The sequence below is a fragment of the Lotus japonicus genome, chromosome 1 (genome assembly GCF_012489685.1).
Source record: "Lotus japonicus ecotype B-129 chromosome 1, LjGifu_v1.2".
Taxonomy (NCBI): Eukaryota; Viridiplantae; Streptophyta; class Magnoliopsida; order Fabales; family Fabaceae; genus Lotus; species Lotus japonicus.
In genome coordinates this window covers 129,345,024-129,360,654 of record NC_080041.1, presented here as the reverse complement: position 1 = coordinate 129,360,654, position 15,631 = coordinate 129,345,024, and the positions used below count along the sequence as shown (strand labels likewise).

Below are 15,631 nucleotides of genomic sequence, written 5' to 3'. Positions count from 1 at the left end.
AGAGAGATATAGTAAAAAATAAGAAGTACAATTATCTTAAGCATCATTACTTAGTGGGGTTATAGCTATGATAAGCTCACCACTACACATCTATCAATAATATAAAGTATTAGTATGCTTATCAAAAAAAAAAATATAAAGTATTAGTATATTATAGGCTTAATTCCAGTTTGGGCCCCTGATGTTTCAAGAATGGGCGATCCGCACCCCCCGTGTATAAAAGTTGCGGTCAAGCTCCCCTTTGTTACAAAACTGTGCTAACGAAGCCCTTCCGTTAGCTTCCGTCTGTTGACCAAACGGAAATTGGTTGCAGTAGTTAGAAATTTGGTTTGTTATGAGGAAATTCTCCAACCGTGATGGCTCAGGTAGTGGCTTGAAAATGGGGTTTGAAGGATCTTCCTCAGGCAAAGGCTCCTCCCCAGCAGCTTTGTGTGCCATGTTCTGTGTCCTTCTCTTTTTCATCTTCAACATCTTTCAAAACTCAGATTTCAGAAGCATCACCCCCAACCACCAGATCTGACCCTTGTTTAATGAGAAAAAAAGTTGAAAGCTTTAAGCTTTTCAACCCAAATTCAGATGAGAAGAGGGATTTGAGGAGGCAAAAATTATTCAATTATTCATCATCATCTTCAAAATGCAACCCATCAGCAACCCATCCCCACCCAGAACCCAGAACTCACCCCACCCCATCCCCAAAACTCACTCCATCGAAACCCACCCCCACCGATCAAAATCCCATCGAGCCCACCACCACCATCGCCCCCAACCACCAAATCCCAAAAACCAACCCCTCAAAAATCCATTGCAACCCACCCTCACCATCGCCCCCAACCAAAGCTCCATCTTCAAACCCCCAAATACAACAGCCAACCCACAAAATCATACACCCTGAAATCTAGAAAAATCAGAACAAGAATAAGAATAGGAGAAAGAGACCCACCAACCCCCCAAAAACCCAGAAGCCCTCACCCACCCACCATACACCATGGGCTGGATCTCGTTCAGCAGCTATGACTCCGATCTATTTCTGTCACACCTTTTCCTCCTTCATCTCTGGGTTGTGGTGTTTACTGGGGTGGGGTTGGGTTTATGGGTGGTCGCGGCTCAGTTTGCTGGGGGTGGGGTTGTTGGGGGAAAAAAGAGGAAGAGGTTCTCTGCGGGTGGGGTGAGTGTGTGGTTGTTGGGTGTGGTTCAGTTTGCAGGTTAGGATTTTGGTGGTGATGGGATTGGTGGTGGTGGTGGTGGGATGGAAGACGACGACAAGGAAGAAGAATAGCGTTAGGCAGAAGGTAAATGAAGAAGATGGTGTTGTTAGGGAGAGGAGAAAAGAGAGTGAGAGGTATTGGGTGAAGGATTTTGTGACGGATTATTTCCGTCACCAATTAGTAGCCTATATTTTATGAATTAAATAAGTGACACGTCAGCATTTCCGTTTGGTCAACTGACGGAGATGGACGGAAGGGCTTTAATCGACCGTTTTAGAAACATGAGGGAGTTTGACCGCACATTTTAAACACAGGGGATGCAGACCGCTCATTTGTGAAACATCAGGGGCCCAAACTGGAATTAAGCCTATATTATATAAATGTCACACTATGTCTTTAGTTTGGTATATAGCTTTCACTTGACTTTGTCTCCCTTCATTCTTCCTCCTCTTTGCATTTTCTATTGGGTAAGTCATAAACCTTTCAATTTCCTTGGTGGTGATATATTCTGCTTTACCCAACTCCACCTTTTTTTTTTCTTCCCCCCCTCTCTCTCTCTCCACTTTAGTCCTCTCAGGTGGTAGCTACTGTCATAATTGTGGAATGTAGCTTTACTCATCTTTCTTGTGAAACCCTTCATGGTTGCTTGCTGCAACCCATTGAATATAGCCCCCAACATAATTCTCATAGGATACATTTATTTTCCCTAATTAATGCCCTTCATTCTATAACGGTTGTCTTGAATTACACCATTTGGATGAAAAAAAAGGGTAGAAAGGGTTGGTGGTAGAATTCATCATTTCACACTCTTAGATACTTTGCCATAAAGATTCATTTTTTCTATTCCCTTTCTTCTTTTGTGAATTGGATTTGTAGCAAATCAGGATCTACTGCTTCTGTGCCTCACTGTTTGTCTTCTAGCTTCTGGAGTTTTCCATGGAGACAGAAAACAGTGACATGAGGTCTAAGAAGATGGAAGACTATGAAGTTATAGAGCAAATTGGAAGAGGAGCATTTGGCTCTGCTTTTCTTGTTCTTCACAAGTCTGAGAAGAAAAGGTAAGTCATTGAATTACACTGTTAAGCTTTTTTTCCCCTTAATTGCTTAAACCATGCAACACAAACAATTGAAGAATGAAGATCCAATTTTTTGTTTTTCAGTTTGAAAACTTACAACCCCATGAAGAAAAATTCAATCTTTTTCAGTTTTTTGTGTTTAATTGTTGGAGTTGAAGCCTGTAAAGTTCGATAGCAGTTAGCTTTTTCAACTTCAGTTATTTTCCTATTCCATGGAACATGGCTAGTTGGATTGGAGATTGGTTTTTTCAGCTAAATTAAGGACAACCCAACAAAGAAAGTTTCAATTTTGTTATATATTTCCATTTTTACTTTGAGGTTTTTGTGTTTAATTGTTGGAATTGAAAACCCAACCAATTGAATACAGTTAGGTTGTAACCTCAATTTTTATTCATTTCCATGATTTCACCCTGGTAGGTATGTGCTGAAAAAGATTCGTTTGGCTAAGCAGACAGAGAAGTTCAAACGTACAGCACACCAAGAGGTTGGTGTAACAAAACCTTCCACCTGATGCAAATAAATACTCAGCTTCCATCATTTAATTATTCAACCAGCAGTTGTCTTGCACCAAATTGCTTTACTGTCTTATTTTTGTACTCTTTTTCTTTTTTTAGTATTTTTGGTTCTTAATCTGTTATGATTTCAAGTATGACATGTTTGGATGTGTGTTAGACACATACTCTAAAGCACATTAGCAGAGAAGCTCCATACTGTAGCTTATGATTGTGTATAATGTGATTTTGAGATCTAACATGGATTTCAACGTGCAACCAAACATGCACTAAGTAGCAACGGTTGATCTGCTTCCTACCATCTTTTGGGACATACGTGTTGCTTGCATGAATCAGCCTAATTTAACTATTTGTTTGCACTTCTTAGTATCTTTATTTGTCTTTAATGGACATGCTACCACTGGCAATGCCTTTCTTACTACAAATAAACTAGTCATCTGAATATGTTGTTAATTCAAGAAGCAGTATCCCCACTGCAAATCCATGGACAGTACTTTAGTAAACTCAACTAATTTCATTGATAAAATCTGGTAGATGATATCCTGCTCATTGATGTTGTATAAAGTGCTGAACAAACTTGTAGAGAAGAGTATATTTGTTTTGTGAATATTATAGTGTTCACAAAATGCAGTGAGCACCATGTGGCTCTTCATTTCCATTTTGAGCCAAGTGCCATGTCATATAGGTTTTATATAAATATAATCATGATTCATGGCTGTGTTCTCAAATCTCAATATTGATTTCACGAGCTTCAGTCCTAAGAGGTTATGGGAAGCTAATTTTGAATGATTACTTTCTGTCTACTTGAATTAAAATGACAGTCCCTCTTCCTGTTACAGATGAACCTGATTGCAAAACTAAATAATCCTTATATTGTGGATTACAAAGATGCTTGGGTGGAGAAGGTGAGAGACTGAGTTTGATTATTTGTAGATATGTCTACTTACTCTGATATTTATCACTCTTCATAGGCATGTTTCTGATGTTTTATGTTTTTTAGGAGGACCGTATATGCATTGTAACTGGCTATTGTGAAGGAGGTGACATGTAAGTAAATTACTCTCTGTAACATCAGCTTTTTCTTGCATTAGTAAAAGATCCAAGCTTATTTGTTTTCAATAAAAAATGTCACATATAAGGTTAAGCTATTAAGTACAGATCAACTAATGGTTTTCATAAAGCGTAACACATGGCTTTTCAGGTGAACACTTGCTGGACTCGTAATGGGCAAATTTGAAATGTAAACATTATGCAAATTTCTATCTTGGATTGAAACTACACAGAGCTTATGCTGATTTTTTTTCCCTATGGGACAAAAGTGTTACATTGATTTTTGATTATTATACTGGGGGTGGCAACCATGTTAAAGAGATCTTGGCTAAAAGGTTAAGGTTTTAAAAAAACGCTAAACCTTTCTTGAAACTCTGGCATAAACATGTTTTCTGATTACATTATGGAGAATGTGGAAGGTGTAATTGTTGATTTATGTTGAATTTTTTTCCAATACCTGTGCTATCCTCTCCATATTGTAGCTTGATAGAGAGATATATATATTTGCTCATTTCATAACAGTAGTGATCTTAATCACATTCTAATTTTGAGACGAACTACACTTAGGTACGGGAATTTGGGATTTTGTGTGTTTCATTTGTTTATAAAAAATAGAAGATGAAATTATTGGAGAAATATAAACAGTGGCATGTGATTCTAATAATTGAACCCTCCATTCTTTGTGGAGCAGGGCTGAGAACATAAAGAAAGCTCGAGGATCATTCTTTCCTGAGGAGGTAAGTAATAGGTTTAATCTCCTTTTCCTTAATAGTTTAATCCGTATTTCTTACCCACTCCAATTTCTCCTATTACAGAAAGTCTGCAAATGGCTGACTCAGTTGTTGATAGCTGTGGACTACTTGCATTCTAATCGTGTAATCCATAGAGATCTAAAGGTATCACATACTCCCTTATCCCGATAAGGAAATCCTTTCTGTGATATTTACATTACTGCAACCCCATGTAATTTCAGTGCTCCAACATATTCCTCACCAAAGACAACAATATCCGGCTTGGTACGAAGCATTATCCCTTCAACGCTCAAAACTTTTAACTTTCACGTGTTGTTACCTAAAGAAATATATTATTACATGGACCATACAGGTGACTTTGGTCTTGCAAAGCGACTCAATGCAGAAGACCTTACTTCCTCGGTATGTTGATATGTTTAATATTTCAGCGTTTTTCTTATTTGTTCTTGAAGAATATTTCCCTAGTAATGGAGTGCCACGCTAAGTAATTGATGCTTTTCAGCTTACAATAGATTAGCTGATACTTTTGCTAGCTATACATGTTTTTGTCCTGTATTCTTCTTTGAACTTCTTATTACTAATGTTTATGGTACTTAACTAGATTCAGACAGTGATACCTGTTTATTATATGCACCCTTTATATATGTTGTCTAGGTTGTTGGAACTCCAAATTACATGTGTCCTGAGATTCTCGCTGATATACCGTATGGTTATAAATCTGATATGTGGTCTCTTGGTAAGTATCATGAATGTCTTATTCTAATTGACTAAAGCCATTTGATATCTGACCTTTCGTAAGAATGATATATCTTTGTATGTAAAGGTTGCTGCATGTTTGAGATTGCTGCTCATCAACCAGCATTTCGTGCTCCAGTAAGAATTTGAACCATCTGCAGAAATTTAGTTTTATTAATGCAAATGCAGTGTCTATTGTTCAATATAACTTCAACTAACAAGATAATTTATCAAATGAGTGAATGAATAAAACAGGACATGGCAGGGCTTATCAACAAAATAAACAGATCCTCCATTTCTCCACTGCCAATTGTTTATTCTTCCACACTGTAAGTATCTTCTTCTAAACATTGCCAGTCACACTGCTGTAAAAAATCTGAGCCTTTTAGTCAATGATTCAACTATTTTCCCTCAAAGTGAATACAAAAACATTTTTCTCGTACAATTACATAATCCCCCCCCCCCCCCCCCCCTTTCTTTCCCCTTTATGTAATTCATTATATTGATAGAACTGAGAAATGATGTACTTGTAACAGTAAACAAATCATCAAAAGCATGCTGAGGAAAAACCCTGAACACAGGCCAACAGTGAGTTCAACTGATCCCGTTTCGTGTGATTAATCTACATTGAAAAGTTTATTCTAATGTTGCTTCTCTTTGTTGACAGGCAGCTGAATTGTTAAGGCATCCACATTTACAACCTTATGTTCTCCGCTGTCAGAATGCATCATCTAATTTTCTTCCAATATATCCCATAGTTAACTCAAAGGATAAAACAAAAAAATCTTATAAAACTAGTGGTGGCAAGGACCATAGGGACAAAGAAGCAGGATTAGCATATCATCTGGAGCGCGTTCATCCAATTGAGGGAAATGGAGATGTACATACAAGCAATCCTCCTAACAATGGTGAGGTGACCGTATCAACCAGAACAGGAGACAACCTTGAGAACAAGATGGTTGATTTTACTAGCTACATAGGGGAATCTTCTACTAGTATCAGCGGCTCAAAAGACGGGTCAACAACTTCTGAATCATCTGTTTGCAGTATGTGCAAGGAGGATTTTAAAAGTAGACCTGCACAGGAAAAAGGTAACCATGGGAATGGGATCACTTCAAAATGTAGACAAGATTCTGTGCATGAAGAGCAAGCATTAGCTGCAGAACTTTTTCAGAAATTAGAATTGGTTGACTTAAACACGGGGATCTCAGAAGTTGAAGATGCTTTTTCCAAAGAAGGTTTCAATTTTGCTGAAGCACCGAGGGAAGATGCCAAATTTGAGGAATCCAGGAAATCAACAACATCCAATGCAAGCAGTAGCTGCACTGATAAAGATAAATCCATTAATGAGGAAAGGTCATCACTAATTGTGATTCCTGTTAAGGTTGAGCATGAAACTGAATCTAGAAACTCCTTGAAGAAAAGTGAAAACCCGGTTGCGTTTACAGAAGGCTCACATATGAACTGTTTGTCATCTGATTCTAGCAGTAAACTTCCAGTTAAGGATAACGAAACGGCGAAGGAGAACATCATTTGCACCACACAAAAAGATGAAAATTTAGTTGGTGTTGATCAGACACCAAGTGACACTACAATGGATGATGGTGATGAAACAATGAGGGATAGTCCCTGCCAGCAAAGAGCTGACGCTCTAGAATCTCTGCTTGAGTTGTGTGCTCAGCTACTTAAGCAAGATAAACTAGAAGAGCTTGCCGGTGTGCTAAAACCATTTGGAAAAGAAGCTGTCTCATCCAGAGAAACAGCAATATGGCTGACAAAGAGCCTCATGTCTGCCCAAAAGTTTAATTCTGAAACCTAGTCTATGAGAGGTTCTCATCATTAGTTTATACATTGTTGTAAGAAATGTGTCTTCAAATGTCACATGAGTTTGTTCCTTTGAGCTTGTTGCTTGGTTGAGGATTGGAGACTGGAAATTAGCATGCCTCCTATTCTTTCCTAGTAAATGGTTATATAGTAAATCAATTAAATTATTTTTGCTATATTGGATATTCAGTGTGTTTGGTTTGGTGCTGATGAAAATGCAAACGTGATTTCACTTATCTTATAGTATTATTGGAGAAGCTAGAATTTGACATGTTGAATTTAATGTGAATCGAAGAAGCAAGATTTTGCTACATCAAATTCAACGTGGATCCATGTTGAGTTCAACAGAAATTCATGCAGCTAGCCCTTTTCTTTCTATAATTATCTATGGTAACTACATAGTACCATTTACTAACAGCATGTTTGGAGAAATTCTGTGTGCCGGTGAATCATGTAAATCGATTAGTTATTGTGAGATTCTTGTTACATTATATATTTCACTCGAGATTCTTAATATTGCAGATAAATACTGTCATTCTGTCAATGAGGATCGCAATTTAGAACCATATGTGTATGTGAGATGAGAAAGGAAAACACTTGTACACAGGCATATGAAAAGAAGTTCAATATTTCATTCAACAGTGATCATAATATCACATATCCATCCTTATCATAAATTACTCTTTTCAACCCTTTATTACATAAAGATGTCTTCTCTTCTTCCTCTTCCCTGTGGTGATGATTTTCACGTTTAGTGGAACAGGGCAAAGAAAGACAAGACGGAGGCACCAACCAAGGAGCCAACAACGGTAGCTGAGGCACCGCTGGCGGGGCCAGGGGCAGGAGCAGGAACCTCGTTGGTAGCCAAAGCCGCGCTCATGGAGGCAGCGACGATGAGAACGACGCAGGTGACCTTCTTCATGTCCATGATGAATGAAATGTGACTTGTTTATTGGAGACCTGCAGGTGTGTGTTGAGAAAACAAGTGTGTATTTTTGTTTTTTCTTACTCTGTTGCAGGTCTGAGATATAATGGGGGCATTTGCATGGGATTTATAGGACCTGGCTTTGAGTTAGTTTTGGAAAACTCCACTTATTTTTGTTGTGAAATGGTCCAAATGTATGGTTTTGCAGAGTTTCGGGGTTTGATTCATTGATTTTGCTATGCTTAGATAAGTTGTTATTAGTCTAACTAGAACCATTCAAATGTGCTACAAATTGGGATTGTTTTTGCATGTATTTACTTTTAAGAGTTTGTCCATTCTTAATTTTTTTCTTTTGATAAACTGTCCATTTGGCTTCTAAAGATATAGTATTCTACAGTTAAATATGTTTTGGAATGTAGCAATGTCACGATCGAATTTAATTAAAAACTGAATGAAACTATGTGAACCAACAGATTAATTTAATCTATTAAAAAATATAGTACGAAACTTCTAATAAAAAATGAAACACAATTTTTAGTGTTTGAAGAAAAGCTAAAATTACTTTCAAAAAAAAAAAGAAGAAAAGCTAAAATTATTCAACAAAAATACTTGAAATAAAAAAATATATTAAAGAGTAACTACTTTATTTGATAATTTTTCAGTGATTTTAATATAAAAAAAAATCAACCCGAATATTGTTGTGATAATAACTTTTTTAGCTTGTTCCCAGCCAGGAGGTCCTTTCAACAATGACTTTTTTAGTCACATTCCTCTAACTCAATCTTTGTTGGTTTTTCAAAAGTTTATTTAAACTGTTTGATAGGGTTGGAAATCGGTTGGTAAAACCTCGCCCGTAATTATTATCGCCGATTTTGACCACTAAATTATCGATGATCCTATATCCGTAGGTAATTTACTGACAATTTTCTCGGCCAATAATAAACAAATAATACAAGCCTTTGATATATAATTCGTTAGTAACTTCTTTGACTTGGACGAGAGTGACTTCTTCATTCTCTTGCGGATGAAAGTGCTAGTTTGATGGAAAGAACTTCAACTGTAAATTTATTATGCTCTTCCTGACAATGTTGCGATGCCCATTCATCTAAATTCCATTTTTCATCTATGTTACTTATCAAAGCACCCAAACAACTACCTTAAATGATGAGAGTTAATTAACAAATATCAAATTGAATTTTGAAAGAGATTCATACAAGTAAATACAGTTGAACATTCATCTAAACTGTATGAGACACACAATAGTAAATACAAGTGAGAACTATAGTAGTATTTGAGAATGTTCAAATTATTGAGAGCTCTTTCGTCATAGGCTTCTTATTTTGAATAGACATTATTGTAGCATTTAAATATTTGGATCTTTAATGGAGTTGTTAGATACATCTTAGGAAATGGGCATCAAATACTCATATGAAGCATATGAGTACTAACACATTGTTAGATTGCGTCTAAAAATGCTTCAACTATTTAAAATTTTTAATTCTTTTGCGCACCTTATACACCGCCTAAAAATCTAACTTATTGCTATGTTATCATCAAAACTTTATGACAAGTCAAGATATTAAATATTGAGACTCAACATATTTTAATTAGTAGCCACTACTAGAAATGTGCTTATTACCTATGCATTTTTTGTCCATTTCTTTTCACAGGCATTCCCTGCAAATTTTACTGCGTTTTGGGTGTTTTTTTTCTGCAAATACATCGTATGAAGAAATATTCGCAGGTAATCATAAAATTTCTTGCAAACTTACCGACGGACATTATTCATAGTTAGATCTGTGTACTTGCTGCGAATTTATTATCGACCGAGACTTGTAGGAAAATTTTCGCTACAGATTTCGCAGGAAATGTTAAAATTTGATAGGGATTTTGCTACGGTTAAATTCACTTGTTTCCAGTAACAAATCAAGCCATATGACTAAAGGAAGTTTTATCAAATGTGGGGATAATCAAAGATGAAACTATTGTCTTATACTCGTATAGGTCAACAACAAATCATCTATTGAAATTACAAAGAACCCGGTGTAGCTCGGGTTATGTCTAGTAATTTGAGTTCTTAAACAAAATTCTAGTCACGTCTAAAAAGTCACATATCCATCTACATCATAAATACTCTTTTAAACCCTTTAATACATAATTTTTATTCTTGCTCTTCCTCCTCCATGTGGCAAGGTCACATTTAGTGGAACAAGGCAAAGAAAGACAAGACAGAGGCACCAACCAAGGAGCCAACAACAGTAGCTGAGGCACCGCTGGCGGCATCAGGGCCAGGGGCAGGAGCAGGAACCTCGGTGGCAGCCAATGTCGCGCTCATGGAAGCAGCGACAATGAGAACGGCGAAAGTGACCTTCTTCATGTCCATGATGAATGAAAATGTGACTTGTTTATTGGAGACCCGCAAGTGTGTGCTGAGAAAACAAATGTGTTTTTTTTTGTTTGTTTTTTCTTACTTTGTTGCAGGTCTGAGGTACAATGGGGGCATTTGCATGGGATTTATAGGACATGGATTTGAGTTAGTTTTGGAAAACTCCACTTCTTTTGGTTGTGAAATGGTCCAAGTGTATGGTTTTGAATATTTTCAGGGTTTGATTCATTGGTTTTGCGTGATATGTGGTTTGTCAAACTCTTGTTATGCTTAGATTTGTAATATTAGTCTAACTAGAACTGTTCAAATGCGCTATGAATTCGGACTATTATATGTGTTTTACTTTTATGAGTATGCCCAAGTGTATGGTTTCAAAAAAAAAAAGGTTCAAGTGTATGGTTTTGCAGATTTTGAGGGTTTGATTCATTTATTTTGTGTGGTATGTGGTTTGTAAACCTCTTACTATGCTTAGATAGGTTGTGATTAGTCTGATTAAAACCATTCAAATGCACTATAAATTGGGATGTTTCTGCTGTATGCATTTTACTTTTATGAGTTAGACCATTCTTAGTTATTATAATTACTTACTCTCTCTGTTCCCATTTAACTGTCCAGGAAGAGAAGAAACACACATATTAAGGAGTGCAATTAATTTTGTTACTTTTCATAAAAGTATTATTTGATTTCCTATTTCACCCTTTAAAATGCATATTATCTTCCTCATTTATTGTTCCTACAAGGGCATTTCTTGGAAAAACATCATTTAATGCTCTCTTGAAACTCTAAGTGGACAGATATATAGGAACAATTTTTTCTCTTCAAAGTGGACAGTTAATAAGAAACGGAGGAAGTATTAGACAATTGGCTTCGGTCATAGTTCGTTTTCGTTTCACTCAAATTTCTTTATTACATTTGTCCTTGATATTAATCAGGACTCCGGAATTCTTACAATTGCACCCCGATCCGAACTACTCACCCCTAAATACAATCCCACATATACCTTTTAAATGTGTCCGAGATGGTGTTCAGTACCATGGACGCTTAGTGTCAACAATAAATGCGGCAAACTTCAATAATATGGGATGCAAACAGAGAATCACGCTTCCAAAACAAAATGGTTGTGGATTCTGTTTTACGGAAAGGGCATGAGGCTGAACATAATCTGGACAAAGACATATGCCACAATTGCATAATGTTGAGCAAAAAATGCAGACACAATTCAACAATTAATGCATTTACGTGCAACAAAGACCCGACCGAGCAATCTGATCCTAATATAGGTGTGTATATATTCTTTTTTACTTGCCTTGCATCAATCATTGTTTGCGATTTGTTAAAATAAATTATAAAATATACTATCTCTAACTTTTCTTTCAAAATGTGTTGTTCCAGGAAATGAATGGAGTCGGAAGATCAGGAAGATTATTGTTATTCTTATTATAGGTAATAAACCAAATTCCCTTTTATATTACCTCTTTCACCGTTTACTCGTCTATTTAATGTACAATTATAAAAATCTGATAATTGTTTACAGTTTATGAAACATGCATGTTAAATTCTTATTCATCTATTTCCTACTTACTCATGTCCTCTATCTCTCGGCCTGTCATTCATTTGAGAGATTTGACTTTTCATATTTTTCATTTTGATTATGGTTCCAGTTTTTCATTTATCTCTACCATTTCACTTTTACCTCCTTATTCAAATAATTGTTTGCACATGATTCTAGTATTAATCTCAACCCTTAGGTTTTCTGTAGGTCATTTGTTGATCATGAATCGTAACAATTTTATAACACAATAGTAAGATAACAATAAAAACAATATTTGCTTAATGCGAATATCTTTTTGTTTTAATTGTATCTTTCATGAAGTATTTTTTACAATGAAGAGAAAATAGCAATAATTTTGTCATAATCCAGAATTAAGCAATAAAGTAATTAATGATAAATTAGAGAAAATTATAAAATTTAGAAGATTCCTAAGCAATCTATCATTGAATAAAGTTATGCAATTAAGGGATGTTATTGGAGATTGATATGAAAAACTTCTTGTAGATAATTGAATGTTGCTTCATTGCTTGTGGTTAGTATGTAATTATGCATGTGAGGTAAAACAGTAGTAAAAATGATCCAGTTCAACAAAATAACCATATTATAAATCACCTCCCCTTACTATATATAATTTTAAAATGCCACTTATTCGAAAATTTAGGTGTTGGATGTGATTAAACCTCAAAATTATTCAATTTTTACTTTAATTCATAACTTAAGTAGAAAATAATTTGTAACGAACATAGCTCTGAAATTTTAAAGTAGAGGACAACCGACAACGAGAGTAATCACAATAGAAGGAAAAAATAAAAGCATAACAAATGGATAGCAGAAAGTCATCAATCACCGTGTGAATAATCTTGTTAATTATGGCAAGCAAAACATATATACATTTTTAGAAAAATTAAACAAATCAGATTTTCTTATTATATTATCATTTTAATTTTTCAATCTTTATATATCTTAAAATGTTGATTTTCTAATGTATTTCTGTATGATATGATATTTAACTTGAAATAATTTTCTATTTCTCTCTATTTTATTATTTACGTTTTAGTATAGTACTACTTTGTATATATTTATATATATATATATCCATTCCGAAGTAAGTATCTTCATTTCTAATTTTGTTTTATTTAGTGTGATAGATTTTTTTTTTCACTTACTTTCCTCCTTCTGACATCCATGTGAAACCAATCATTACTTCATATATCTTTCCAACGAAAAAAAGATGAATTCATTGAATTTCAACCTCAACTAGACGTTAAAAAAAAACTTTAACTAGAGATCGCAATAACAGAATTGTTTTTCATATTTAGAGTGTAATAACACACATTATTTCATGAAAATTAATGTACATTAAATGTTCACTAATTCTATAATTATATATGCTTACAGGTGTTGCAGATGTAGCATTTATATCATTCGCGACATGTTTTGTGATTAGCTGTTTTAGACCCAAGTTAACACGTGAAGGAGATTATGAGTTGCTTGAAAAGTGTAACCAATGTGCTGTAGATATTGGATCAAATCATAACAAGCTAAAGAGTGTACATCAGTAGGCGTCGATAATTTGATTAGCAATAAGCTAGGAGATGGTACTTTTAGCAATGTGTACAAGGGAATCTTGCCCTGTGATTGTGAGGTGGCTATAAAGATTTTAAGAGCTTCTAATGAAGATGATGAAGATTTCAGAAATGAAGTAATGAGGATAAGTAACACCAACCACAAGAATGTTATTGCTCTTCTTGGGTATATTGTGGAAGGCTCATGAAAGACCTTCCATGATTAGGGTGGTTAATATGCTGGGAAGTGACATGGATCGCCTACATTTACCCTATAACTCAGAATTCCATTTAGGGTAAATATTCCAGCTTTGTACACTACAAGAAAACTGGTACTTTGCGGCGGTCGTTTTGCGGCGGTTTTCCTGCAACCGCTGCAATATTACCATCTGCGGCGGTTGATGTGGCGGTTTAGGTAGCCGTCGCTGTTATATAGATTTTGCGGCGGTTTTTAAACGTTCAGCGGCGGTTTAGGAGTGTTTTATTTTGTTTTATTTTATTTTGTGTAGTTTGCGGCGGTTTAAGGAAGCAACCGCCGCAGCTTGCCCTAATTTTGGCTTCCCACTCGCAATTCACTTTCCCTCTCGCTCGTTTTTCTTTCCCTCTAACTCGTTTTCGTTTCCCTCTTAGTCTTAATTGAATCCCCAAAAACCTCAAAGCCCTTATTTCTGCCGCCTCTGAACTCACTCACAGTTTCTTCATCCCCATTCACTCATCCTGGCTTAGGTTCGTCCATCTTTTTCTCTCCTCTTCCCTTCTCTTCAGTGTTGGTATCCCTCTCGCACAGTCATTTTTCCTCGGCCAGGCTCAGGTTGGTCCTTATCTTTCTCTTCTCTTCTTTGATTTGGGTTTTGCTCTTTCAGATTTGGTGTTGGTGTTTGTATCCCTCTCGCACAGATCTTCGCTTCCTCGGCCAGGTTCAGGTTCATCCCTCTCTTTCTCTTGCTCTTCCTCTTCTCTTCTCTTCTTTTCCCTTCCCTTTCCTTCTTTGATTTGGGTTTTGCCCTCTTGCACTCAACAATCGTTGTTTGGAAGCCAGGTACATCCCTATCTTCTCTGATTTCATGGCTTTTTTCTGTTTGGACTGCATTGCTTGTGAATTTTTCTGTCAAGATCTATTCTTGGTAAATTAATTGGTCTGGTATTATGATATTTCACTTGTGCTGTCAAGTTATGTTCTTGGTAAATTCCATTTGTCTTGATTCCCTAATTTATGCTTTCCCTTTTTTCTCCTTTGTGCAATCATTCTCATGCTTGCTGCTGATATGAAAATATAGTATAGTTTCTTTCTGCTTTTTCCCATGCTTGTAGATGATATAGTTTCTTTCTGCATTTTCCCAAGAATCCATCCTTTTAGGGTTTCTTTTTTCATGGCAAGGTTTTGGCACCCACTCTTAACCTTCTCCTTTGCCTCGCTCTGGTGATAAAAGCATTTCTAATAGTTCCATCTTTAGTATATTTACATTACCTTCATTTTGGACATATAAGTCTATCTGTGGTTTAATTTATCATGCATTTGATCTCAACGCTTAATCTAATGATTCTCTCCGTGGTTTTATTTATCATTTGGTTTCATTTTGTGTGGATATAGATACTTAGATTTAACTGATGGATATTTACTTATGGCTTCGTCTCATTGTTATTGTTGAGCAGAGGAGGAATGTTGTGAGTCACTCTTCTAATCACCCTCACCTATTTTGGTTGCTTATTGTCCTAGATCCCGCTTGGATATGCACCAAAGAGCACTTATTGGAGCTTTTTCACTAAAAGAAGCGCTACATAAACTTTAATAAGTTCTCTTTAATTTGCATCCAAACGAGCTCTTATTGCTTTTGCTATGCTTGTGTGTTGTATGTGTCATATTTGGATTCAATTGCTATTGTTATGTGTATTCTTATTAAGTACCATTTGTATAGGAAAAACAAAGAGCAATCATGATATCCAATTGAAAATTCTTATGTTAATCATACATTTAGACGTTTTAGCAATCCAATGAAAGAGAGAAAGTGGAAGAAAATAGTTGAATCCAATCATTTAAAATGATCAAAA

At 35.7% G+C, this 15,631-nt stretch overlaps 2 protein-coding genes across 2 annotated transcripts; both read left to right on the top strand.

Annotated features, from left to right (window-relative positions):
- Nucleotides 1-1,642: 1,642 nt before the first annotated feature.
- LOC130730662 (serine/threonine-protein kinase Nek6-like) lies at nucleotides 1,643-8,128 on the top strand. Its single transcript, XM_057582724.1, has 13 exons — nucleotides 1,643-2,263; nucleotides 2,699-2,765; nucleotides 3,633-3,698; nucleotides 3,794-3,840; nucleotides 4,535-4,580; nucleotides 4,659-4,739; nucleotides 4,817-4,859; nucleotides 4,948-4,997; nucleotides 5,250-5,331; nucleotides 5,419-5,468; nucleotides 5,586-5,659; nucleotides 5,867-5,918; nucleotides 5,998-8,128. Exons 1-13 carry the CDS (start codon nucleotides 2,142-2,144, stop codon nucleotides 7,147-7,149), a joined length of 1,932 nt encoding a protein of 643 aa, XP_057438707.1. The 5' UTR covers nucleotides 1,643-2,141; the 3' UTR covers nucleotides 7,150-8,128.
- Nucleotides 8,129-11,037: 2,909 nt separating this feature from the next.
- LOC130732673 (uncharacterized) lies at nucleotides 11,038-15,388 on the top strand. The gene is made up of 3 exons (XM_057584675.1): nucleotides 11,038-11,745; nucleotides 11,858-11,908; nucleotides 13,416-15,388. The coding sequence occupies exons 1-3, from the start codon at nucleotides 11,523-11,525 to the stop codon at nucleotides 13,577-13,579; spliced, it is 438 nt and encodes a 145-aa protein (XP_057440658.1). The 5' UTR covers nucleotides 11,038-11,522; the 3' UTR covers nucleotides 13,580-15,388.
- Nucleotides 15,389-15,631: the final 243 nt, after the last annotated feature.